We start from the raw sequence: 27470 nt of genomic DNA on the forward strand, positions 1-27470 counted from the left end.
TTCCCAATATTGTATTAGTCCGTGTCTTTCCGAACATGAACGGAAACTAAAGTAATACTTTAGAAGTGCTCGGTTTGAAGAGTTTGGCCTTTTCTGCTACTGGTCTGAATGTGAGCGCGGGCCAAAAGAACAAGTAAAGAAAGTGGAAAAGAATCAATTTTCATCCTATTGGGACTAATCCGGGAGGCGGACAGCGCATTGTGGGCGTCAACGAGAATAAAGCTCGATCTGTAAGAGTTGGAGTCGCCAGACGAACCCTTTCGGAACAAGACAACACTACAGAAGACATCCTCCCTCTGGCCAGCCGATTCTACATCCCTGACGTCCTGCCCGAACCAAGACTCTCAGCCGTTGTTTTCTGCCTTCTTTAAACGTTTACTTTCTGGAATCTTATCAAAGGAAGGCAAAACTACCAAAAAAGGTATTTCGTTTGTGTTATGTTGAGAATAGTGATTTTTAATTTGTGTTGTCGCTGTAAGGAATAGTTTATCTTTACCGATATCTTACTGTAAATAAGAATTAATGTGTGATTTTTGTTCTTTGTTAGTTTTTGGTTTTGCTTTTAAAAAGACTGCTGTGTTACTTAACTCATGAATTGTTTCAAATACCGTAGATCTTCATTTCAAAACTAGTTTATTGTGTTATGCTACTCATTATTTTATGAATGCCTTACATAAAATATTATCATTCACAAAGTCGAACCACCAAACATTCATGCTCATTTTAAAATAGGCAAGAAAATTTGCTAATAATCTATATAATTTAAACAATTCAAAGGTATTCCTACTAACAGCTGTTGTCTGTTCTAAGTGTGGTCACTCGTGCATTGTTACTTGGTCTAAGTACAAAGGTATGTATGGTTAACCTTTCCCAATTCAGAATCCATCTCATTGTTCACGTGATTTCCAGTCTGTTTGTAGGTTTGTCTTTGTCTTTGAACTAAAATAAGTAGCTATCTGAAATAGCACTTTATTGGCTGAATGTATTTTAGTCCCTGGAGTACCTTTGACATTCAAATATTTTAACAAAAACTATGGAGTTATAATTACCGATAGTGGAAGGTGCATTTGTCATTCAAATAAAAAAAATATGACGTTACAATTATCAATAATAAATTATATACATGTATATATATTCACGTAAAAAGAAAAAAGTATTCTGCGGAACATTTACTTTTTGAAAATTATTATTTAAAGATAATCCAATTGAAGATTTCTTGTTGTTGTTTTTTACACCAATAGGGATTTTTAGAATGAAAGTGTACGAAGCTGGTAACAAAAAATGTAATCCAATAAATGAACCAAAGACAATAACATTTTACCTCCATCCTCACACCCGTCCCAACAATAGCTCAGTGGCAGCGCCCTCTGCTGAGCCACGTTGACCTTAGGACTGGGTTATTGTTCTTTCATCCCGTGATTAATAATTTACTGAGTTGACATTTAACAAACATTCTTTTCCTTTTGATGACAAAACAGAGACATATTAAACTACTTAAAAGCATCAAGACGGACAATAACAGCAGCGTCGTACTGTAACAGTAAACTTCAGATCTAGTTTGGGCCACGGGAAAGAAAGGAATATATCTTTAAAGACACCTCAGCACATTTTAAAACTGCAACTATTTTGGTGTCTAACATATAGTTATTTCGACATTTGGTTGAGAACAAGTCAGAGAAGAAACCCGTTGCCGCTACATAGGTTCTTCTTACCGATAAAGCAGCAAGGTATGTTTATATAATATGCATTTCCCACAACGAGCCACACAAAGTGATACACCCGCTTGTGTACAATAGAACATACACACCAGGTACAACTGCATCCATTCATTTATAACAACAGAACATTCGAACCAGGCTACAGATTTTTGAATCTATCTTAGCGCTACGATGTCGTAAAACCATCGTAAGCTATGACGTCACTATGGCGTGTGCCGTGGTGACGTCACAGCCTACGATAGTTTTACGATATAGTAGCGCTAAGATATGTAGCTTTGAAAATATCTTGCCTGGCTACAGATTTTCAAAGCTATCTTAGTTCTACGATATCGTAAAACGGTCGTAAGGTATGACGTCACTTCGACACACGTCATGGCCTGCGATGCATTTACGATATCGCAGCGCTAAGACAGCTTCGAAAATATTGGCCCAGGTATGTAACAACTGCATTCATTGAGCGTTTAACTAGTATCTTGGATACTTAATATTCCTGTCATTTGCGTTGTGTAGTTTGTATAATACTTTTAATAACGTCTGGCGCGAATATCGGGAATTATGTGGTCAGTGATGGCGTTGCTAGAACACAAAGATTCTCGGCTCATGGAAAGAATTTTTATAGCAAAACCCTGTAACAGTTGTGGTGGATGAATGAATGAATGAACTGAAAGAAAGCGTCACTGGATAATAAATGCCAGATAAGGTAGTGTTATTAAAGGGACATTCCTGAGTTTGCTGCAATTTTTAAGATGTTATCGAGTAACAAAGACTTTTTAACGATTGTAATTACATATCAAATATATTTTTCTGCATAATATATTAGTGGCTGTATATTAAACGTGTTTCTGATCGTTCTAATATTTATACTAGGTTAAATTTCATTTTATTTCCTAAAATATATTTTTTCGTACGTACGAAATTATTTGAAAACAAAATCCAGTTTGAGCTTCTTACAAATATTAAGACGACCAGAAACACATTGAATATACAGACACTGATATTCTACACAAGAAAATATATTTAATATGTAAGTGTAATCGTAGAAATATTTTACTAGTCGGAAACATCTTAAATGTAGGAAACTCAGGAATGTCCCTTTAAGAACATTTCATATAAGAGTCTCCTTTTTTCTCAAACTTGTATCATTTAGAAAGTTAAAAGTTAAGAATTTGTTTTGTTTAATGCCACCACTAGAGCACATTGATTTATTAATCATCGGCTATTGGATGTCAAACATTTGGTAATTTTGACACATAGTCTTAGAAATCCGCTACATTTTGCCATTTGTAGCAAGGGATATTTTATATGCACCATCCCTCAGACAGGATAGCATATACCACAGCCTTTGACATACAAATCGTGGTGCACTGGTTGGAGCGAGAAATACCCAAATGGTCCCGCCGAGGGGGGTCGATTCCAGACGAGGTGTTATCTAGACGACAAAACCGTTATCTGTGGTAAAGACCATATCTCTGCACAATGTAGAGTCCAGCGGGTATTTGGCAAAATAGTAGTTGATTCCATGAATCTCTATCTAGTGCCTCGTCTATAAAACAGCTACTCCCAAAGAAATCTGTTACTGTGCAATACCTCGTTTTGACCGCCGCAAAGAAGACTGCCACTCCCAGATTAGTTTACTAAATCAAAACTAGCAGAGGACAGAGTTCATTGGAATAAGTATTCCTATGCTGTTTGCTCTCTACAGTCTACAGTCTGCAATAAACAGAGTACCAGAAGGGACAGTAAGGGTACCCGTATATGATACTGCTGTATGAACTATATGAACGGTTTGTTCAGCGTGTGTATATCATTCCAAGAGTCCATAGAACATAGACGTAGGAACGGAATACGTACACAGTCGTGTAGTTATAGAAGGAATACATATTATTTACAACACATATTTATATCTGACTTTCTATGCATGTCTGTCTCATCAATGTCTGTCTCATCAATGTCTGTCTTTCTATCTGTATGAAAATAAAACATTAAAAAGTTTGTTTTGTTTAACTACACCACCAGATCATTGATTTAGTAATCATCAGCTTTTGGATGTCAAACATTTGGTAATTTTGACATATAGTCTTAGAGAGGAAACCCGTTACATTTTCCTATTAGCACTGGTTGGAATGACAAATACTCACACGGTCCACAGACAGCGATCAATCCTAGAGCGATTGCTGATAGTGCAAATGCTTTACAACTGGGCTACGTCCCGTCCGCTCTATGCAAATAAATAAAACATTCAGTTTAGATTTAAACAAAGACTCCATGCTCAACATTATCAAATTCTTCTTACTTTTTAACAGAAAGTGTTATTAATATTGTATAAGTCATTATGCTTCTCGATTTAAATTACTTAATGTTCTAATGGGAGAGAGGGCATCATAAGATGTGTTGAAAAACGTTATGAAGAGGGAGTGTTTGTCAAGAATTACGTAACGTTTTATTTCAAAACAATTATGTTCTAATGGGAGAGAGGGCATCATAAGATGTGTTGAAAAACGTTATGAAGAGGGAGTGTTTGTCAAGAATTACGTAACGTTTTATTTCAAAACAATTATGTTCTAATGGGAGAGAGAGCATCATAAGATGTGTTGAAAAACGTTATGAAGAGGGAGTGTTTGTCAAGAATTACGTAACGTTTTATTTCAAAACAATTATGTCATTTTCATTTTTGAAGTAAAATGCAGCCAAGCATTACTGTTGTAAAACATTTATTTTTAACAGATGATTTTCTATCTAGTGTATGTATTATATACAGTTTATTACAATAGGCCTACTGACCTTTGAACTTTCACAATATACATACAAATAAATTAAAATGAAATACAGTGGCATATGAACACACAGTCATACAAAGATTACCAATCATAAAAAGACATGTACTAAGTGTGACCTAATATCTCAAATAAGCCCCCAAAAGTCGTCTGTTACATGAACAAGTAATTAATTAAACACACACACACACACACACACACACACACACACACACACACACACACACACATCTCTCTCTTGTTGTTTTGCTGTTTTTTGTTTTCTACTCTTTTTTTTAACTGGTTAGGAAATAACACACGTTTTATTTTTTATGCGCAATTTGTAAAAACATTAGTCAAAATATGTCACAAATTAAACAGCAATACTCGCCTACAGTCAAGAAGGTTGTCTACTCGGGGACTTTGAAATGATTTCGTCGCTGGACCGAACCTCCTCGGTGGGCCCATTTTTGGATTGATCATGAGTGCCCATGTGTGAAAGTGCATATAATAGATCCCTTGCTGCTAATGGAAAAATGTAACGGGCTTCCTCTGAAGACTGCGAGTCAAAATTACCAAATGTTTGACATCCAGTAGCCGATGATTAATAAATTAACGTGCTTTACTGGTGTCGTTACAAAAAAAAAAAAAAAAAAATCTCTCTCTCTCTCTCTCTCTCTCTCTCTCTCTCTCTCTCTCTCTCTATATATATATATATATATATATATATATATATATATATATATATATATATATATATATATATATATATCGTCGTGCTATGGAGTAGCGTTAGAGGTATAATATATTCTTCCTTAGTTAAAATTCTTTAAAACAGTACAGAGCTAAATTTCTCAATACCTGAACATTACCTCCCGCCATGGAACCATGGACTGGCGAAGTCAGAACATGGATCCATGGTGGGCGTGCCTGAACCTTTTTGGAGAGGGGCACGAGAAAACAGTTCCACTCCACTCCTGAACATTATTATCGTTACACAAATCAATGAATTTGAACATACTAGGGTATTTTCTCAATTTTTTTTGAAATATACCTTTTTCGTGTGCTATCATACCTTGGAGAATTAAACAGTTCACGGCAATTACCCACGGCATTTCCGATTGATGTGAGCAATGACAGAGGTTAGGGCTCGCGACCTACTGCTTGGCTATAGTCACTTCTATTCGTATCTTAGTTTCTGATTTAGAGATCAATTCAGGTAATTCGGTAGCAGAGGGGTATAAATAAAAATCTCACAGTTACTGATGTTTATTTTTAAAAAAGCTGTTTATTTATATTTGGGATGTAAACAGTGCTACCGGGTGGGTGTTGAGTTGTCAATTTCAAATATTCAAAATGACCGCCAAGGAGTCTAAAAACGAACAAAGTGCTGTATATATTTAACCAGATATGATAAACACATTAATTATATTTTTTTCTATATTTAACTTTAAAGACAAGCAATTCAGTAAAATTATTTGAAACAAACAGTAGAAATAATTAATATAATATTCAAGACGGCTGCCAAAGGAGAGTGAAAATCAACAAAGAGATAAATCTCTCCTACAAACATGAATAATATATCATGTAGTATGTCTTAAGACATAAAACAATATATCAATCAAACAATTATTACCTGTAGCAACAGTACTGTAGAAATAATTAATATATACATGTAGTAAACATTACTGTGTATTTCCAAAAAGGACCTCGTCGATGAGAACATTTCACCATCTTTTTAAGTTAAATAGTGGAAAAAGTATTTTAATATATGGATTACTTTTTAAAAAAGCATTTTGATATAGGGCTTACTGTTAAATGGCGCGTGATAAAAGCCCCACAGAAAACACACAAAAAAACCCTACCACAAAACCCCCCCACAAAAACACCTGATGCCATAGAATGCTTTGCCCATGAGAACCTACTCATCATCAATTGAACGTACTAGAAACGATCGTAGATTGGCCCACCACAAAACCCATAGTATTTTCCTCCAGAATGAATTACACTTCTTTGTTTCTTCGAATGTTGTTTTTTATCCAACATTTCGACATTTCCATTTTAAGTTTTTCTACCATGAACATATATCCGGACGGCTGCTTTCGACTTTTGCACGATCGCAGTCGACGTTCTCTGAAAAACAGTCCCTGGCTGAATAGTTCATAACGGGAGACATAACAAGGAAATCTCAAAGTGTTTGGGGAGAAAGATAACTGTTGAAGCAGTACTAAGAAAGTCCCCTTTAACCTATCTAAGAAATGGACTTCTGGGTGTGTAGAAGAAAAGTTTGTTCTGTTTAACGACACCACTAGAGCACATTAATTTATTAATCATCGCTATTGGATGCCAAACATATGGTCATTTTGACACAGTTATAGAGAAAACCCCCGCTACATTTTTCCATTAGTAGTAAGGGATCTTTTATATGCACCATCCCACAGACAGGATAGCACATACCACGGCCGTTGATATACCAGTCGTGGTGCACTGGCCGGAACGAGAAATAGCCCAATGGGCCCGCCGATGGGGATCGATCATAGACCAACCGCGCATCAGGCGTGCGCTTTACCACTGGGCTACATCCTGTCCGGTTGTGTAGTAGAAGTTTGTGGACCAGTCGACCAACGTTGTCATGTACTCAGTAGATGTTGAAGAGTAGGGTTTTCAATGGGATAGCTTTTTTTACATACCATGCACATAAACGTACGAGGCAGTGGGCGGGGAGAGGGGAGGCAACTTCCCCTTAGTGCTGGAGCAAAACCTCAAATTCCAGCAAAGATTATACAGATATTCGGGCAAAATGTCCTAACATGAGACCTTTTTACCATGTATTTCCATCATTCTTCCCAATATATCAAATAAAAATGTATAATCGGTAACATTTTGTTGCAAAATTGAGATGCCCTGCACTGCGTCCCTTTTCTGCTATTCATCTTCAAAAAGCTATATTACCCACTTAAATGTTCAATAGTCCAGCAGAAATTCAATTACGTTATCACCTAGACCCTGACTTGACTGTAACCTCAGTCTCAAAACCTGAACGAACCCCAGTCAAACAGTCAAGCATAAATAAAACAAGTTTCGTGCTTTGGCTGACCAAGTCACAGTTTGACTACCTTTAACATTGACCTGACTTTGATCTAAACCTCTGAAATAGAGTAGCCTTCGTTTAAGAAAATGCATGTAGTACTTTTACATTATAAATATGCAACATTTGGGGTTTTGTGTCACCATATGTCAAACCGATGACTATAACATGCATGCAATTGACATTTTCGATTTGATTGTGGTTCGAGATTTGGAGAGATGGAAAGAAATGTTTTATTTGACGACGCACTCAACACATTTTATTTACGGTTATATGGCGTCAGACATATGGTTAAGGACCACACAGATTTTGAGAGAAAATCCGCTGTCGCCACTTCATGGGCTACTATTTCCGATTGGCAGCAAGGGATCTTTTATTTGCGCTTCCCACAGGTAGGATAGCACAAACCGTGGTCTTTGTTGAACCGTTATGGATCACTGGTCGGTGCAAGTAGTTTACACCTACCCATTGAGCCTTGCCGAGCACTCGCTTAGGGTTTGGAGTCGGTATCTGGATTAAAAATTCCATGCGTCGACTGGGATCCGAACCCAGTACCTACCAGCCTGTTGACTTGGAGAGATGGGGGAGGAATCGTGTAAATCACTGATATAAAACTATTTTCCACCGATTTATCAACTCTAAACAAACACTAAGATTCTGATTTGAGATTAGATCTGAGGCACGATAATATTCTGCAATAATGTGACAAACCGACATTAATTGGGAAGATTGAAGTGGCGATGCGACCCCTCGCCTAGTTGTAAAATTAAATCACGTTGAGGTTTACATTCTTCAAGCACATCTCTAGATCAATATACACTCGGTTCTTCAACCAAACTAATTACTTCATAGATTGATTGTATCTAACTAACGGCTGAGATTAAAATATCTACTTTTACATCACCCAGTAAACACTTTCATCTCATAAATCATAAAAAAAAATGTCTCGCTAAAGCTATTTTTCAGGCGGAGATTATATTAGTGTTTTTTAACTTCATTAAGTCTGAGAACGTCAGTACGGCGGTCACTGATCTGATTTGTCTGAAACAAGAAAACCGATGATTAAAAGACCCCCATTTTCATAGACAACTTTCCACTTCAAAAAGCCTAGCCTGCGGAGTGTATTTGAAAGTACAGGGCCACCGACAATTCAATGGGTGGGGTGTGAATATATATATATATATATATATATATATATATATATATATATATATATATATATATATATATATATATATATATATATACATATACACGTATATTAAGACTCAAACCGGTTAGACGGGATTCGAGGGAGCGCTACCTCGAGAAGAAAATCTAATTTCAGAAGTTAAAATACGACATTTACAACTTTGTGAGCATAGGAACAGGGAAATGTTGAAATTGTACACAAAAAACCCAGATTGCAGTGGAGTGCAATTATATTTTTTCCTTTATTTTCATGACTATATTTAATTATGTTTCAAGCATGCTGTACTGGGCACACCCGTAACACTGCTGAGTACAGAAATTAATTATTAATTGTTAGTAGTTAGAGAGAGAGCAGTAGGTGATGAGAAAGAAGCGGATTAGTGAGAGAGAAACGGTTAGTGAGAGGGATGTCGATGTAATGTTCTTACATCTCCCAACCGAGCCATGGATCACTGTGAGTTGGAGCCGATGGCATTTACTACTGAACCACTAAGATAAGTCAAGGACATTTCCAAGAAATTAGTTTTTTTCAAGTTACATAAAACTGTCCAAAATTACATACAAGTATATGTGCCTGTCACGGGGATTCTATAATTCCCGTAACTGAATAAAACACGATTATCAAAATATCTCTCCTAACTGTATATCTATTAGATCTCTCTGTAACAGGCGGTTAAACCCTAGTATGGCTCGTCTCTAGGTATGATCAGAGATACGATCTTATATAGTATATATAATTATAGCACGTTAGTTCTCTAGAAACACAACAAAAACACAATACACTTTGGAATCTGTATTAATCTACGCTGACAAATATACAGCCGTAGTAGTTAATTAATAACAACAATAATAACAACCCAGAACTGATCACTTAATTAGTTAATCTCTGGGTGTCTAGTTACACAATATGCGAATCACTTCACCGTTACACCACACCCACATGTGTGATAATTGAGAAACGTTTCCAGGAGAAGTTAATTAATAAAGGAATTACAACACCATTCCTAACTGGTTAATTTTTAATTAACCCTTACTACTCGTTCAGTAACGTGTGATAATTTAGGAACGCTTCCAGGGGAACTTAATTAATAAAGGAATTACAGCTCTATTCCTAACGGGTTAATTTTTAATTAACCCTAACTACTCATTCAGTAACCTTGTGACACAGAATTAATATTGGTACCTATCACAATAAAGACAATAACCTACAGTGTACCTAGGTCCTCTAGGATGACTGGCTAAGCTTTATATTACCAAATACTCATATAATGTTAGAACTAAAAGTCTACGATTTACTTCGTCAGATGACCGAAGACACTGTCTAAAGAATATTGGTATAATACAGTATCAAAATATTTAAAGTCACATCAATCACATCAAGGTTATACACAGAGCAGAAATAATATTTACCAATGTCCAAACGGACTAACGTTCCCTGGGAGCCGTCCTTTTCTCGTTCTCCTCGATATCTCTAAAACACTAGCTATTTATTATAAATCAGGATTCGCCTGGGGATACAAGGCGGTACCTCCCCCTATCATCTGATATTCCAACTCTACTAGAGTCGGTATATTTCTCTCTGATCGTCAGACTTACTGACGCCATCGTCGCCAAATCACGGTTGTAAAACCCGCACTCGCAGAGGTATTACGTAACTACTCGCCACATGGCCTCCACAGCTGGACTAAGTGCATATTGGAATGTCCGATCGCGCGAAGTATTACGTAACAAGTTGCCCACCTGGGCTACGGGCAATGTGGAACTGCACACGGCCCTCTAACACAATTAAAATCGCCACAGGCGAAACAAATTTAAGAGCATGTACCGTCACAGTGCCTATTTGTAGTGTCGTATGCTATATTATTGCAGCAGGATATGTATTCAATTGGACGAGTTTTATTAGAAATTATTTTATACAGGTTGACGTAATTAATGAGAGGTGCTAGCGCTACCAATGGAGGACGTTACCAAACGATTCTTGACCCCATCCGCTCCATATCAGTCGGTTTCAATCACTGTTTTCAGTTGGTAGCCATTTTAAGGAAAACTGTCAACTTACGGTATTTAAGATGTTATTTCTGTTATTTGTTGTCCTTTGTTCAAATTGTGTGTTTGTGTGTTTTTCAGATATGAACAGTCAGCCTTCAATAGAGCGGTTGACACTGATTCTTGGATTAGTGTTGCTGGCGATGGCGTGTCTCGTACAAACTAGAAAAATTGATTGCTCGTAAGTTCACTAGTGCTATTACTTATTACACCTACTTAAACATATACTAAAAGGCAAAAGTTATTGTGACACACAAAAGTGTAAGTTTTTACTGCCGTGTATGAAACGTTAAAATCTGAAAAGAGAAATGTCCGAAGATATGGAAACGAGCAATAGTCCATAAAAAGGGCGCACCTGCCATATGCAAATGAGCCACATCACTAGAGGGGGTCCAGAGCGAAGTTCACACCGTCAGTAGCGAGTGTGTCCATCTTGAGCATTGATACAGGCCTGGCACCGTCGTCTCATTGAGGCCACTAAATGCTGGAGAAAGTTTTTGGGAATGCCTGTTTCGCAGATGCGTGGTTAGGATACATGTGTCTTGGCGAGGGGTTGTCACGGGTGGCCGGCCGCTACGGGGACGGTCCTTGATCTGGTTGTTGTGTTGATATGGTTGCCATAAGTACCATATGTTTTTTCTGTGGACGTTGAATTGACGTGCGACGTCACGCTGCGAGGTCCCAGATTCAAGCATCCCTATGACTCGCCATCTGTAATTTTCACTGAGGCGTGGCATGACGAAATTGCACCAAACAGTTCACTAATGGTGTTTTTCTGACTTTTGGACTTCTGAAGGCTGTACAAGAGTTGCAATGATTTGCGACTGAATGTCTGGCCTTTTATGGTGAACACTGGACAGAATATCTCCCGAATATTCCATGTTTCTTGCACAAAACATGCAATCGCTGCAACAACTGCTTGGTTGCATTCCTTCGAGTTGTTTCATGCACATTGTCTCTGGTTTACATCCATAAATCCATTCACAAATTTATCACTCCAAACAATCCATGTTACAATAATTTTTGCCTTTGAGTATATAGTACAGGAACTACTTACTTTAGCTATTGCAATATAAAAAAACTAAACGAAATAGTCCATCCAAGATTTTAACGTACTACATGAATATAGTTTTGTAACCATACTTGAAATATGGATATAATTTATTCTTATTCCCTCTAACATAAGTGTATTCATACGCATGAGTTCATGCATACTCATATGTGGTAAAGCTCAGCATATTTGCTGTTTTCTTTTAAACATTGTTTTTACTTTACTTATAACTGTTTAATAATAACTATCTTACACCATTTCGAAACAAATATTTATTCAACATTATTCCAAACGAAGAGAACAATAGCACAACAAATGGGCATACAACGTTTGTTATAGCTACAAACCGGTTCACATTTAAACAGTTTCACTACTTCATTTCTATATCAGTTTGACACCCAATAGCCGATGTAGTTTTCATGCTGGGGTGTCGTTAAACATTCATTCATTCATTTCTATACTCACAAGGATTCTATGTTTTGTTATTAAGCCATGCAAACTATCTATTCGTGTGAAACCCTACTGAAAAAGTATTCTCGTTTCAATAATGAATGAATGAACGAAACAACAACATTTATTTATTCATTCATTCATTAGTTCATTTATAATTGAAACCAGAAGTGATTGTTCGGTGGAGTACCACACTAAATAGACCATTTTCACGGCTTGGGTCGTTGATCGTAGTGGTGTTCACCAAGACCATACAGGTAATACTAATCCAAATAACTTCCAGTTGGGTCAAAGTTCGAGGTGCGTTTGAACGTTTGTCAGAGAAGTTAAAACCACAAGTCTTGTGATTCGTGATAAATATGAGTGTTGGTTGTAAACAAACATGAGTTTTATCTGGGTAAAAATGTATGCAATTTTATTTTATCTAGTACCACTGTGTCAAGTAGCCTTGTGCTTGAAACATGTATGGGATACCTGTAAAAAAAAGTACTCAAATTTTGTGCGAAAGAAGGGGTGTTGTAAAAACATCAGGTTGTACCGAAAATGGGCCATGAAAGGTACCATTTTCTGCAGTTAATTCTTTGAAGTAGGGGTTGTAGTATTGATATGTATCTGTCATAGCATATAGCATATAGTGTTTTTAAACACAAACGTTAACGTGGTCGCCAATGTGATTTTATTTGGTATAGTACAACCTACACTGTACGTGTTGCCATTTCCAAGTATTACGATGTGGGTGAAAGTGCCAAAGGTAACAAGAAACTACAAAGGGCTACACTGAGACCCATCTCTGTTTGTGTGTCAGTTGTTAAGATACGCTTGACATGTGCGAAAAACACGAGATCGTACAAGATGATTAAATTGATACCCGGCCGCTGATAATATCCTGAAGTGACGTTAAGAAAATAATCATTGCCCTTCCTTTCTTGTCACTCATTTCGAAAACAAACAAAAGAAAAGACGTTGTGAATTGAGCGATATTTCTCTTACCGTAATACCTTTTTCCAATATCTGTTTTCTGGTCTTGATATTCACATGCAAACACACGCAAAGACCGGCTCATTTCACATATACTTTCAAGTAGTTGTTTACCTAAATCTTCCGGAATCTGGTAATTTAAATATTAAATTAAATTTTTTGAGTGTGTTTCTCTGACACCTTATAAAAGTAAAGAGCTAAATTAACAGTAGTCCGATCTAAAGACACCCAAAGTCAGCTTGTTTCATATATACTTACATGTTCATACATACTTAGATGTTCATACATACTTACATGTCAATGCATACTTACATGTTCATGTGTACTTACATGTTCATATATACTTAAATGTTCATATATACTTACATGTTCATATATACTTACATGTTCATATATACTTACATGTTCATATATACTTACATACTTACATGTGCATATATACTTAAATGTTCATATATACTTACATGTTCATATATACTTACATGTTCATATGTACTTAGATGTTCATATATACTTACGTGTTCATATATACTTACGTGTTCATATATACTTACGTGTTCATGTATACTTAAATGTTCATACATACTTACATGTTCATATATACTTACATGTTCATACATACTTACATGTTCTTATATACTTACATGTGCATATATACTTACATACTTACATGTGCATATATACTTACATGTGCATATATACTTACATGTTCATATATACTTACGTGTTCATATATACTTACGTGTTCATGTATACTTAAATGTTCATACATACTTACATGTGCATATATACTTACACCTTCATATATACTTACATGTTCATGTATACTTACATGTATATATTTATATAAATCTTCCTCCGTCTGGTCATTAAAATATTAAATTATTACCTTTGAATGTCTTTCACTGAGGTCTTGTAAAAGTAAACAGGGAAATCCACGGTGGTTCGGTCTAATGAACACAACTATAAACTATTGTTGTTTCGCAGGAACTTGTACTGTAGCTAATCATACTGTCATTGAATTCACTGATTCGTCTGTTTGTACCTAGGGCGTGAAGAAAGTGGTTATTTCATATAAAAACCGTAAAATTTATATTCTAAAATTCCTGCCGGTGGATGTCGACACCTGCGCCCATGGCATGCCTGTGCTAAAACAGCGTGTTCAGAATGTGCACGTTAAAACCTATCTAGCTATCTACTTATCTACCTACCTACCTACCTACCTACATACCTATTCTAAAATAGTTTAATTAAGTAATACAATGTGAATTAGTTTACGGAAATAACCCAGTACATCATGAAAACGTCTTCGGAGGTGCAGCTAACAGGCGTCTATAATCAAAAGCTTTGCGTATGGGCGAAAAAAGTGAAATATTATGGACTGAATGTATAATGAAGTACTGAATCTAGCACTATGAAATCGCTAATGCTGGCATAACACTATTATATATTGTGCAATAGCTTAATTTGTGTAGCCACTATTCGTGAATATTTGCCAGTATTTGTATGAAAGCTATATTGTGCAGTAGCCTTATTCGTGTGTAAATCTTATTATGTTTAGCTCGTATTCGTCAATATATATTTTCAGTATAAGAAACAAACCTACACTGTGAAACAGCTTTATTAAAAAAAAACCCCACAACCCCCAACATACTATATAGTCTGCGACTATTCACGGTTATACTCCAGCATGTGTGAAAGACGCACAGTGCAATATACTTGTTCACGTATAAAGCCCCTATTTATTATACGTCCGTGACCATTCATGAATATATTCCAGTGTATGTGAAAGACGTATTGTGCAACAGTCTTATTCCTGTGTAACGCCTATTATAGTTCTCTCTTATTCATGAATATGTTTCAGTATATGATAAAGACTTATGCAATAACCTTATTCCTGTGTAAAGCATATTACGTTTAGCGCTTATTCATGAACTCTCTTAGGGATTAAATATGTAATTATCTTCTAATGAAAAAACCCACCCAAATAATATTTTGTTAATCGACTAAAGGCAAACCTAACATGGTGGAGAACCGTTTGAACGTGTGAGCTCAATAAATACAGAAGGCGATATCAAGTAAAACATGATAATTTCCATGTTAGCCTTTGATAACAAGTGGGCTTTTTGCTCAACACTCGGCTAATAATCAATCTGGGACTAAGCGAAAATCTCTTAATTGTAGCTTTGACCCGCCATTCAACTCTTTGAAATTACCAACAAGCAGGAGTATTGGGAGGGCTTATATGCCTAACGAAATAAAAAGTCAGTCTTTGTGAGTGCGTGGAAACAATTACAATATTTTCTCTCCCCGCACTAAGTTTGATCTTCCTTGATGCCTGTCGGAGTATCGGAAATCGAACCGAAAATACACGAGTGATTTGTTGTGACGACGTTTTATTGTTTTGTATTTGTCTGTGATTCCTTTTAATCCGTTCTTAACACGCACGTGTGGATTGCCCTCATATTCAGGAAGCAGACGACGATAAATTTTTTTTTTTTAAACAAACTAATAAAAAGAAATTATTCCTAAAAGAAAACAATAAAAAGTAACTGTCTACGTCTGTCTGTATGTCTGTATGTACTTTAAATAACATTCAAGATGGTAATCGTAATATATATCAAAGAATTTAAGGGTCAAAAATTTATAATTAAATAAGTTTCAGAGTGTATTAGATTGATGATGTAAACTACACCAAAAATTTAATTTATTGTTCCATATTTACAAAAAACACACAAATAAACGTCACTGTATACAAGAAAGTCACATGACATGCTGTCAAAGTTGAAGGTTGTCAAACATGGATTTTACACATTAGAACATTCGTTTAATAGTGTGTGAATCCACCCCTGGCGCGAATACACTCGACACATCGTTGCCTCATGCTGTTGATCAGACGTCTGAAGAACTCTTGGGGAATGGCCTGCCACTCTACCATAAGAAGTTGACCCAGATCATGAAGGTTGGCCGGAGGGGCATGGTTATCCCGAACTCTCCTGCCTAATTCGTACCAGGCGTCTCTATTGGGGCCAAGTCAGGCGAATATGCTGGCCAATCCATCCTGGCGATACCTTGTTGTCTGAGAAAGTCCGTTACCACCCTGACGCGGTGGGGTCTGGCATTGTCATCCTGCAGAACTGCCCCGCCGCCAATCTGCTGAAGGCCTGGGAGAACCAACGGCCGGATAATCTCATTCAGATAGCGGATTCCATTCAGATTGCCATCCACCACATAGAGGGGGGTCCTGTGGTGGATAGAGATGTCGCCCCACACCATGACGCTGCCACCACCGAACCGGTGACGTTGTCTAACGTTAACGTCAGCGAAGCGCTCCCCAGGACGTCTGTAGACACGAACCCGACCGTCGTTGAACTGGAGACTAAACCTGGACTCATCATTGAACATCACTCGACCCCACTGAACACGTTGCCACCGCAGATGAAGCGTGCACCAGTGACGTCTGGCCGTTCTGTGACGTGGTAGGAGTGGTGGTCGAACAGCCTGGCGACGACAGCGTAGATTATTGGCTCTCAGATGATTGCGTATGGTTTGATCAGACACTCGAGTTCCAGTCGCAGTCCGCAGATTGTCACGTAATCGGCGTGCAGTGGTTGTGCGTTGACGTAGAGCCATATTGGTGATGTAGCGGTCCTCTCTATTTGTAGTGCTTCGGGGTCTTCCCGAACGTGGACGATTTCGAACAGAATTCGTTGCTTGGTACCGTTGCCACAGTCGGCCAACGACACTGACTGACACCAAGTCTCAGAGCAACATTTCTTTGCGTATTGCCATCCTGAAGCCAAGCAATAGCCCTTCCTCGATCTTCGATAGTCAGTTGAAGTCGTACCATTGTCGAATTTGGAGTGTGCACCGTACACGAACGCAAGCTCCAATTATACGGAAATTCAGCATTGGGAACATGGAATACATGTGCAAAGCGTGCAAATGAAGCGCTTTGTGAAAAAGCAAGTTATGGGCACTTAGCAGACCTTTCGCTTTCGCCCTAATTTACGTGCAAATGTAAGCATGTTTTCGCCATTAGAACTAGTTGACAGTGTCAATGACAGTGGATTTTAATTCATTTATGGGCTGCTTAGACCCACTTTCGTCAAAATGGAACAATACCATGCGTGACATTATGGTCTAGCTAATATAACTGACATTCAGAAAATATCGTCTGAAAATTAAGAATGGATCAAGATGAATGAACGAATGAATGAATGAACGAACGAAAGTAATTTTTAAAATCTTTATTGCCCTAGATAATGATTGAATGAATGAATTTTAACGACACCCCAGCACAAAAATACACATAGGCTATTTGTGCCAAACAAAGGTATAGGAATATGATTATTTACATTAAAAATAAAAATTATGTAATTATGTAAAACCACAGTGAAAAGAGCTGTTGGGAAAAGTACAATAAAAACACAGTTATCAATGCAAGTATATTTTAAAACTTTCCATTAAAAAGAAAAGGTTTATATAAAAAAAAAAAAAAAATTCTTGGTGGAATTTAAAAGATTTTGCCCCGGAGTCTTATTGCAACGTTAAGGCTGGGGAGTCTTAAATCATTATGGTACATGTGTGCTAATAGCAAGTGCATAAAGCACCTAAAGTTTATCCAACCAAACTAATGTTAACACTGAACATTTATCTTTAAATAGCTTTAATTTTAAAGCTGCAATCTCGGCTGTTCTTCTTTGACGCCTTTCATCAAAACAAAAGTTACACGCATCATTTATTTCATTTCAATTTAGTTTCGTGCTTTTATCCAATGAAGGTTCAAGCTCGCTGTCCTGGACACACACCTCGGCTATCTGGGCTGTCTGTCCAGGACAGTGGGTTAGTTGTTAAATGTTAGTGGTTAGTGAGAGAGAAGAGGGTGTAGTGGCCTTACACCTACCCAATGAGTCATTAAAACTCTGGGTGGGAGCCGGTACCGGGCTGCGAACCATGTACCTACCAGACTTATGTCCGATGGCTTAACCACGACACCACCGAGGCCGGTCGTTACATGCTTTTGTTCGTGCCTTCTTGCTATAAAGAAGGAACTAAAGCAATTAGCCATTAAGGTAATAGCACCCTATGGGCTATCGCACATCACACAGGGGTGATTTAAAAGGCGTGCACCTTTAAACAAATTTTAACAATGTGAAACTATTTAGCCATTGTCTTTAAAATACATCATATTCACTTTTCAAAATATTTCGTACTGCCAGTGTGCTTTATTTTAAATTTATCGTATTTGTTTTTCGTTTCAGGAGGTTTGTTTTTGCGCCTAGATGTCGTGGAGTGGCTGCTAAAAGAGCGGAACAGATACTCGCAGATACCGAGGACAACCAGTAAGTTGCTGGCATCTTTATGTTTTCCGACAGAACAGAACAGAACTTTATTTACTCTCATGGCCCCCATTCGGTGGCATCACAGGAACATAAATAATAATAAACATACAAATTGTCAAGATGATTTCAAAAACATATATACCACGATACAAACAGATGAGCAGCTAAATATTAAAAACAGTTAAAATTACACATAAGTCAAGAAGCACACAATTGTTTGTTAATAATTTATATAAACTTACACAATTTAAGAACACTAATACATTTTGAGCTGAAGAGTTTCTGGAATTTGTATATATTTGGTCTATTCACATAGTATTTGTTAAGGTATTTAAATCTTTCTTGTCTAACTTTTGTGCATATAAACAGATAATGAAATTCATCTCCAACAATATTGCTATTACAACTGACTGACCACCGTAATACTAGAAATATAATACCCATTGTCTTAATCAGGTACTCTATCTTTTCGCATCAATAGACAGTCCACAATTTTATATTTTACAAACGTTAGTTGGCTGATAAACAAACAAAAAGGTGGGTCTACAGACAGCGGACGAAATCAAACAATAAGAAAATATGGCCACCAGAAAGTAACTAGCTGCACTTTGTATCAAGTATAAATTAGCTAATGTAAATGTAATATGCCACTACGCCTGAATATTGTTACTCCTTGTCTCAATTTACATTCCAATATCGCACCCAGTGTCCAATATACATATTATATTGTCGATATTTTCATTGTGTTTCGGCGCCATCTGCCATTACATCAATAGAAGAAATAAAAACTTCATCTTTTTAATCTGTAATAAAAATATATTCCTTTGTTTTATACATCAGTAACAACAGAACACATTGCTGTTCTATTACGTGGAGTTGATCACTTACGAATATATGAGCACGAAACTGCACTACACGAACCCATTAGGTGCTGTACGCTACAGAAATAACCCCACTTTACACTAAAACACAAGTGGACTCGTTCTTGCTTTGATTAGATGAACACAATATTACTACCTCGTAGCGGTTTTATATCTGGTTAAGAAAGTTTGTTTTATTTAACGACACCATTAGAGCACGTTGATTTATTATACTGGATGTCAAACATGTGTTAACGTTTTTACCCGTAGTCTTAGAGTAAACCCGTTACATTTTTCAGTTATATCCGCTTTAATATATACTTTCAGATTATTTATTTATTATTATTCGAAATAATCATAACTAGCCTAAAACAACTACAGCGCAGTAAAACGTTTTTGTTAGTTTGTTGTTGTTGTTTTTCAAATCAGGGTGCAATAATATAATATGGTTTACTCCAGAAAACAAAAGGACATTTGTCGTACTTTTTTTTAAAGGTTTGATCTGTCCCCTGCCTTCCCTTTCCACCGTTTATTAAGGACCTGTTACATTTGTTAATCTCAAACGGGAATTTACTGCTACGGTTAAGACCTCCGTGGATAAGAGGTGCCACACGTTTCAACAGCCGCTTGATATACAATCTTACCGTTTATCCATCCGTTAGTTAGCTTATTGGCCGACCATAAAAAGAGTTAAAGTTTGTTTTGTTTAACGACACCACTAGAACACATTGAATTATTAATCATTGGCTATTGGATGTTAAACATTTGGTATTTTTAACATATAGTTTTAGAGATAAAACCTGTTTCATGTTACCATCAGTAGCAAGGGATCTTTTATATGCACCATCCCACAGCCAGGATAGCACATACCATGGCCTTTAATATACCAGTCGCGATGCACTGGCTGAAAAGAGAAATATCCCAATAGGCCCACCGACAGGGATCGATCCTAGACTAAACACGTATCATGCGAGAGCTTTAAATGTACCACTGGGCTATGTCCCACCCCAACCAGTAAAACCAAAATACATCTTCAGAAAGACAATGGTTTGCGGTCGCTCGCTCGCTATACTGGTGTATGCACCGTATAACGTTAAACGGAGTTGATAGGATAGAATACGTTTAAAACCAGTCTAATTGTTCGTGAGTACTCGCACTTCTGAACAGGAATGTGGTCTGCGTTCCACGACAATGAACAATGTTACTGTTCGCGAATGATTTCATTTCTATATTCCTGTGTGTAACACACGTACGTTAACATGTTAAAGACCTTCGCAGTGATAGAAAATCATTTTTATTTCAATGTGCTTTACGCACTCCGAATTTTGGAAATAAATACTACGTATCCACTTTATTCCTTGAGTATGTTTTTGCTTTTTCCATCTCGAATTCTATTCTTATTTGTCAGTTAATAATTTTTCCGGTCTCTAAACAGGACTGAGGACTAATAAATAATATTTCATACTAAAGATTAGGTAATAATTGTTGCTGTCGTTAAAGATAGTACAAACTAAGGGCTGTGTTTACTAATATTTCATATTAATAACTATTACAAAGGTGAAAGCACATTATTAAGACCACCGATACACACTTGTGAAGGTGGTCTTATTAAGTCTTAAAACATTAATAATACTAATTATAACACATCTATCATTACTGAATCCAGGAGAAATGTTCTTAAAAACTCTAAATACACTATTTTTAAAATGTATTTGGCAGAATAAACCTGAAAAGTGAAAACGTGATCTAGTAACTCAAGACGATAAAGTAGGTGGACTCAAAATGTTAAATGTAAATAACTTATTGATCGCTTTAAAAAGCTCGTGGATACGAAGATTGTTTGTGAATAACTCAATGTGGGTTTATCTTTTAAGTCTGTTACAAACGTATCAACAAATGAATTAATAATATATGGAGATTATGTCATAACGAGAAAAGCCAACCAACTTCCAAATTTTGCTGTTCCTTAATATATGTAAAGCAGTGACTCGGGACTCTCAACCCCGACACTGCTATATGATCTGGGACAATAAATATTTCTTTTTTTAAAACACGTCGATTCGCCACAGCTGTATTTATGCCAATGAGCTCTGTTCTGTGCTGGGTTTGATGTGGTGGGCTGGTCTGGGAGAGGCAGTCCTCTTTGTGTTGGTCACAGGGATGTGTTGCCCAGTGAAGGAACCTACTCGGGATGGCTGTGAACGAGGCACTGGGTGGAAATTCGTGGAATCAACCATTATTTTACCAAACTCCCATTCGACTCTGCATTATGCAGAGATACGGCCTTGATCACACATAACGGTTTTGTCGTCCAGGTGTATTAAGTTGATTCTCCAGTAGTAAGTCGCAATTGTCGATGTATTAAGTCGATTCTCCAGTAGTAACTCGCAATTGTCGATGTATTAAGTCGATTCTCCAGTAGTAAATCGCGATGGTCGATTGTATCATTAGATTATGGAGTGTTATCGAGTGGCCGTAGAAATGTGTGTTTCTTAACAGTCACTACAACTGCATTTCAAGATCTTTCAACTAATTAACGTAATTTTCCCGGACGCTTACAATGTACACATTTTCATCCAGAAAGGCATAGAAGGAAATTGCCGACAATGTCATGAGAATATTAACTTTAGTGAAAATTGTTAATTATTTATATTAATTATTTACAAAGAGCACACATTGCTATCGAATACCGATTTGCTGTTTGTTTAGTCAAGCTTCGGTTAGTTCACAGTGTGCCGTTTCATCGAGAACTGCGTTTTATCAAGGCTCTTAGTTAAGGATGTAAAATCAATTTTATTTATCCAATTATATCCCCCAAAACAATATCTGAAGATTAACTATTCCTAGTATGTAAACATAGTCCATCTTTTATTATGCAGGTTAATTTAATTTTAGGTAAGCAATAATCTAATTCTTATCTATATATTTTTGCGCAGTCTGAATAAATATTTATTATGCAGTCGTAGTATATTGTTGCTTACGTAGTTTTAGTCTATTGTGACTGTGCAACAATAGTCCACTAATCATTAAACAGTCTTTATCTATTTTAAAAGTATTCACTGGTTTTTCCTGCTATATATATATATATGTTTAATGTTTAAATTAATTATCTGTTCTAAGTCGTTATATACGATGTGATTTATCAGATAAAGTCATTGTTCATACATGATCAAGTCATGTAGTGGAGTAATAACCACCCACACCCACACCCACACACATCCACACCCACACACATCCACACCCACACCCACACCCACATTCACACACACACACACACACACACACACACACAAATACACACACATACACACACACGCACACACACGCACGCACACTCACACACACACACACACACACACACACACACACACACACATACACTCACACACACAGATACACACATGCTCACCCACACACATACACCACTCACACTCACACACACAGTGACACACACTCACACACACTCACTCACTCACACAAACACACACTCACACACACTCTCACACACACACACACACACACACACACACACACACGCACAAACCCAGACAGACATAATGTATTAACGTCTCATTTTGTGTGGAGTACATAATATACAGAATAAAACAAACAAAAACGTGCATAAGTTATTCCTCATATAATTATTAGACAGTATGCACAAATATTTGCAAACACACCGGCCTCGGTGGCATAGTAGCTTTAGCCATCAGATTAAAGAAGGCTGGTAGGTACTGGATTCGGACCCCGGTACCGGCTCCCACCTAGAGCCAGTTTAACGACTTAATGGTTAGATGTAAGGCCACTATACCGACTTCCTTCTCACTAACCACTAACCATTAATCCTCGCTCCGGGACAGACAGGCCAAATAGCTGAGGTATGTGCCCAAAACAGCGTGGTTGAACCGTAATTGGATATAAGCACGGCAACAACAATAAACACAATACATTAGCTACAAAGTGAATGACAACCGCTGGCACCGGGTCTGTTGCTATAGTGAAAACGCTAATGTGTTTCTATGTTTCAGTTCAAGTGACCAAGACGATTCATTGTACGATCAGATAAGAAAATTGCAACGACTACGTCTCGAGCTACTGGCGAGAAAGTTACAAAAAGACGCCGATTACACACCAAACGATACGGTATGTATTTGCTACATCTGTACAGATCACAAATTAAAACTTGTGCACGTATTTGACAGATCTGTACGTATGTGCTAGAACTGTTCGTATCTGCTAGATCTGTACGTATTACAAATTAAAACTGCTACATGTCTACTAGATCTGTACGTATCTAACAGATCTGAACGTATGTGCGAGATTTATACGTATGTTCTAGATAGGTATGTATGTATGTAATAGATATGTACGTATCTACTAGATCTGTACGTATGTACTAGATCTATACGTACGTATGTACTAGATCCGTACGTATGTGCTAGATCCGTACGTATGTGCTAGATCCGTACATAGCCCGAGTCCCCCCCAACAAAATAAAACATTATACGGACAAATACGTTTGACCAAATTATTTCAATTTTTTTTAAGACGTTGGAAGAAGCAATAAATTCGTGCTTACAAAATTATTTTAGACACAAGATCGATATTAAGATACTACAAAACATTATGATGTCCAGAAATGCATTGGGTTTCATGTTTATGTTTTACAAAAGAAAATGTACGTAAATTATAGTTTTAATAATGTAACGATTTTATTTCTAAAAACCTGGCAATAAACTCAAGTTAATCCCTTTAATTACGATTCTGTGATATTGATTACAGATTAAACCTCGTTCTGTGATATTGGAAGATCTCTACTGATAAGAGATTAAACCTCGTGGTTTTGAGTGTGGTAGAAGACCAGCGGCGCGGTACCTGCTTGTTAGGATAGATCTACGACATATCAGTATTTTAAATTATTTATATTTCTTCAGTGAGCCATCTACAATTTAAGAAAAAAGTTATCAACCAACTTTCTATAGTACTCATTGTAACGGATTAAAGTCATCTCGTATTTTGTTTCTGACAAAGTGATTTTGTTTGCGTCTTTATCTGGTTTATTGCTTGTGTTCTCGTTTTATTATTTATTTATTATTTGTTACATAGCTTTCTGGTAACTAGTTAAGAAGTCATTGATTTCAAAATTGCAGTGATGACAAATTATGTTGGTTGGTTGCGTTCATTACTATATAGGGCCTTGTTCAACGAAATAACCTTAGCCCTAAGATCACCTTAAGTGCATAAAGTGGCCTATTTCTCGTTGAAGTCAGTGCACCACGACTGGTATATCAAAGGCCGTGGTATGTGCTATCCTGCATGTTGGATGTTGCATATAGAATACCCCTTTCTACAAATGGAAACATGTAGATGGTTTCCTCTCTAAGACTATGCCAAAATTACCAAATGTTTGACATCCAATAACCGATGATTGATAAATCGATGTGCTCTAGTGGTGTTGCTAAACAAAACAAACGTTAACTTTTAATCGGTTTTTCGTCATTCTGATACGTAGTCTTCAGACGAAAACCCAGTACATTTGTTTCCAAATAGTTCACGTGAACTCGCATCATCATAGCAGATAATTCTTTCATGTTGTTATTAGATTTCAACAAAAAATGTAAAGGATTTATAACACTGACGAAGATATTTCTAGATATCGAGTATCTTAATCCATGCAACCGAACAAGTCGTGTTACTGATCAGTTAATACGGACTATGGATTAGATTTCACTGATAATGTTTAAAATAGTGCAAGACTTGGAAAGGGACTGTCTTAAAATGTACGATCAGTTTATTTTTATTTATTGATAATTCATTATTGTATTTAAATAGAACAGGTATATACGGCGAAAATCGTATTAAGCAGGCACAAGTTATATTAGATGATTACAAAGATGAGTAGATTGTCCTTTTACAACAGTTGGCTGCTTAATAGACGTGTATCTTTGAGAATGTTGGACTGAATTTTACCAATACTGAATACAATGAAATTTCCTTTTGTCTAATTCATTTTCGACCCCCCCCCCCCCCACCCCCCCCCCCCCCCCCCCCCCCCCCCCCCCCACCCCCCCCCCCCACCACCCCCTCCCCCCCCCCCCCCCCCCCCCCCCCCCCCCCCCCCCCCCCCACCCCCCCCCCCCCCCCCCCCCCCCCCCCCCCCCCCCCCCCCCCCCCCCCCCCCCCCCCCCCCCACCCCCCCCCCCCCCCCCCACCCCCCCCCCCCCCCCCCCCCCCCCCCACCCCCCCCCCCCCCCCCCCCCCCCCCCCCCCCCCCCCACACCCCCCCCCCCCCCCCCCCCCCCCCCCCCCCCCCCCACCCCCCCCCCCCACTTCGACCCCCCCCCCCCCCCCCCCCCCCCCCCCCCCCCCCCCCCCCCCCCCCCCCCCCCCCCCCACCCCACTACCACACTCTTTTTTTTAGATATCAGGCTTTTACGTTTGCGGTGGTTATCATAAACGGGGCCACCATTTCCCCAGAATCCGAAAGTTTTCAAAACGTCTGCTACAGACCAGGCGAAGCAGTGCAGCAGTGTTCAGGGCCACATCTCATGGTTTAGACTTATCTCCCGTTTCCAATATAGCTTTCTTCATACGCAATGCGCATGAACATAAATTTCTGTTCCTTCTTATTTTCCACCATTCTGATCGATGATCCTCGGTCCCGACGTGTAGGTTTTGATAGCCCTCCCAGCGTGCGCTTCCACGTCTATAGAGCTCTCCGACGGAAAGCTCTCTACATCAGACACAGCGTATTGATCTAGTGTGCGGCAGATATTCTGAAATGTCATACTCTGGTCCTGTTTGCACTGCTTCATGTTACAATATTAAATGGATGTTTCATGACGTACTGTAACTTTATTACAATGTTTGCTCGTAAAGGGATGTATGGTCGCTGTTTGCTGAGCGCGGTATTGCCTGGAAATAGCCAAATTAGCGACACCAAGCGGCAGTGTTGGTGATTAATTTCATACAAGCATGGCTCATTCTGCTTTCATTAATACTTGCGCCCAGACCCTTTTAGGATCCTCGATGCTATATTTTGCTGTATCATGTTTGAATCTATGTAAATAAAAGACTGCAATCTGTCGGTCTTCAAGAACAGACATGCTTTTCTGGAGTTCCAGCGTTTATTGTCGATATGAGGCATTGCATCATCCCACTGTTATTGCGTCATTTCGCATCAATCACGGAAAACATCGGCTGATTGCAAAGTTTGTAACCAGCCAGGGTTTTCCGAATGAATGTATATTCGACATTAATAATACACACCAATTTGTTTTTGTAATGGGTATTTTTTTTTAATTATAAAGAATTTTCTAAAAATAAATTCTTTACGAAATAGGTAAACATAATTTGACTTTTTTCAATAGTTTTTATAGAAAAGGTAGCATCCATCTCAGTTCCTTCCTATGCTGTATTGGCCGGGATGTAGCCCAGTAGTAAAGGACTCGCCTGATGCGCGGTCAGTCTAGGATCGATCGCCGTCGAAGGGCCCAATGGACCTTAATTTTTTTTTTTCAGTCAGTGCACTACGACTGATTTATCAAATGCCGTGGTATGTGCTATCCTGTCTATGGGATGTGCGTATATGGAACAATGTAACGGGTTTCCTCTCTAAAACTATATATTAAAAAAATTACCAAATCCAGTAGCCCATAATTAATAAACTAATATGTTCTAGTGGTGTCGTTAAACAAAACAAACCTTTAACGTTTCCTATGCTGTATATAACAGGTGTCTAGAATGTTATATTTAATTTCTCAACTTACGTTTTTCAAACTCTGTTTTCAGACTGGCGACGAACTATGGGATAGCTACCTGAAGCCAAGACATCTTGTACACTAACGAAACATGCTACCTCCAGACAGCATGCTGTTTCTGTTCCTCCACTTTAGGCACATGGACATGACGGTCCTGCTAAAAGACGGACTGAAATGGAAATTGTTTAAAGACAGTTTGGAATAATATTGAAATAATAAACGCCTTTAGAGTT

At 37.8% G+C, this 27470-nt stretch overlaps 1 protein-coding gene across 1 annotated transcript; it reads left to right on the plus strand.

Annotated features, from left to right (window-relative positions):
* On the plus strand, positions 1–27470 carry LOC121382099 (elevenin-Vc1-like). The gene is made up of 5 exons (XM_041511593.1): positions 1–421; positions 10878–10977; positions 18540–18620; positions 23506–23620; positions 27269–27470. Exons 2-5 carry the CDS (start codon positions 10880–10882, stop codon positions 27320–27322), a joined length of 348 nt encoding a protein of 115 aa, XP_041367527.1. The 5' UTR covers positions 1–421; positions 10878–10879; the 3' UTR covers positions 27323–27470.

This window comes from Gigantopelta aegis, chromosome 9 (assembly GCF_016097555.1).
Source record: "Gigantopelta aegis isolate Gae_Host chromosome 9, Gae_host_genome, whole genome shotgun sequence".
NCBI lineage: Eukaryota > Metazoa > Mollusca > Gastropoda > Neomphalida > Peltospiridae > Gigantopelta > Gigantopelta aegis.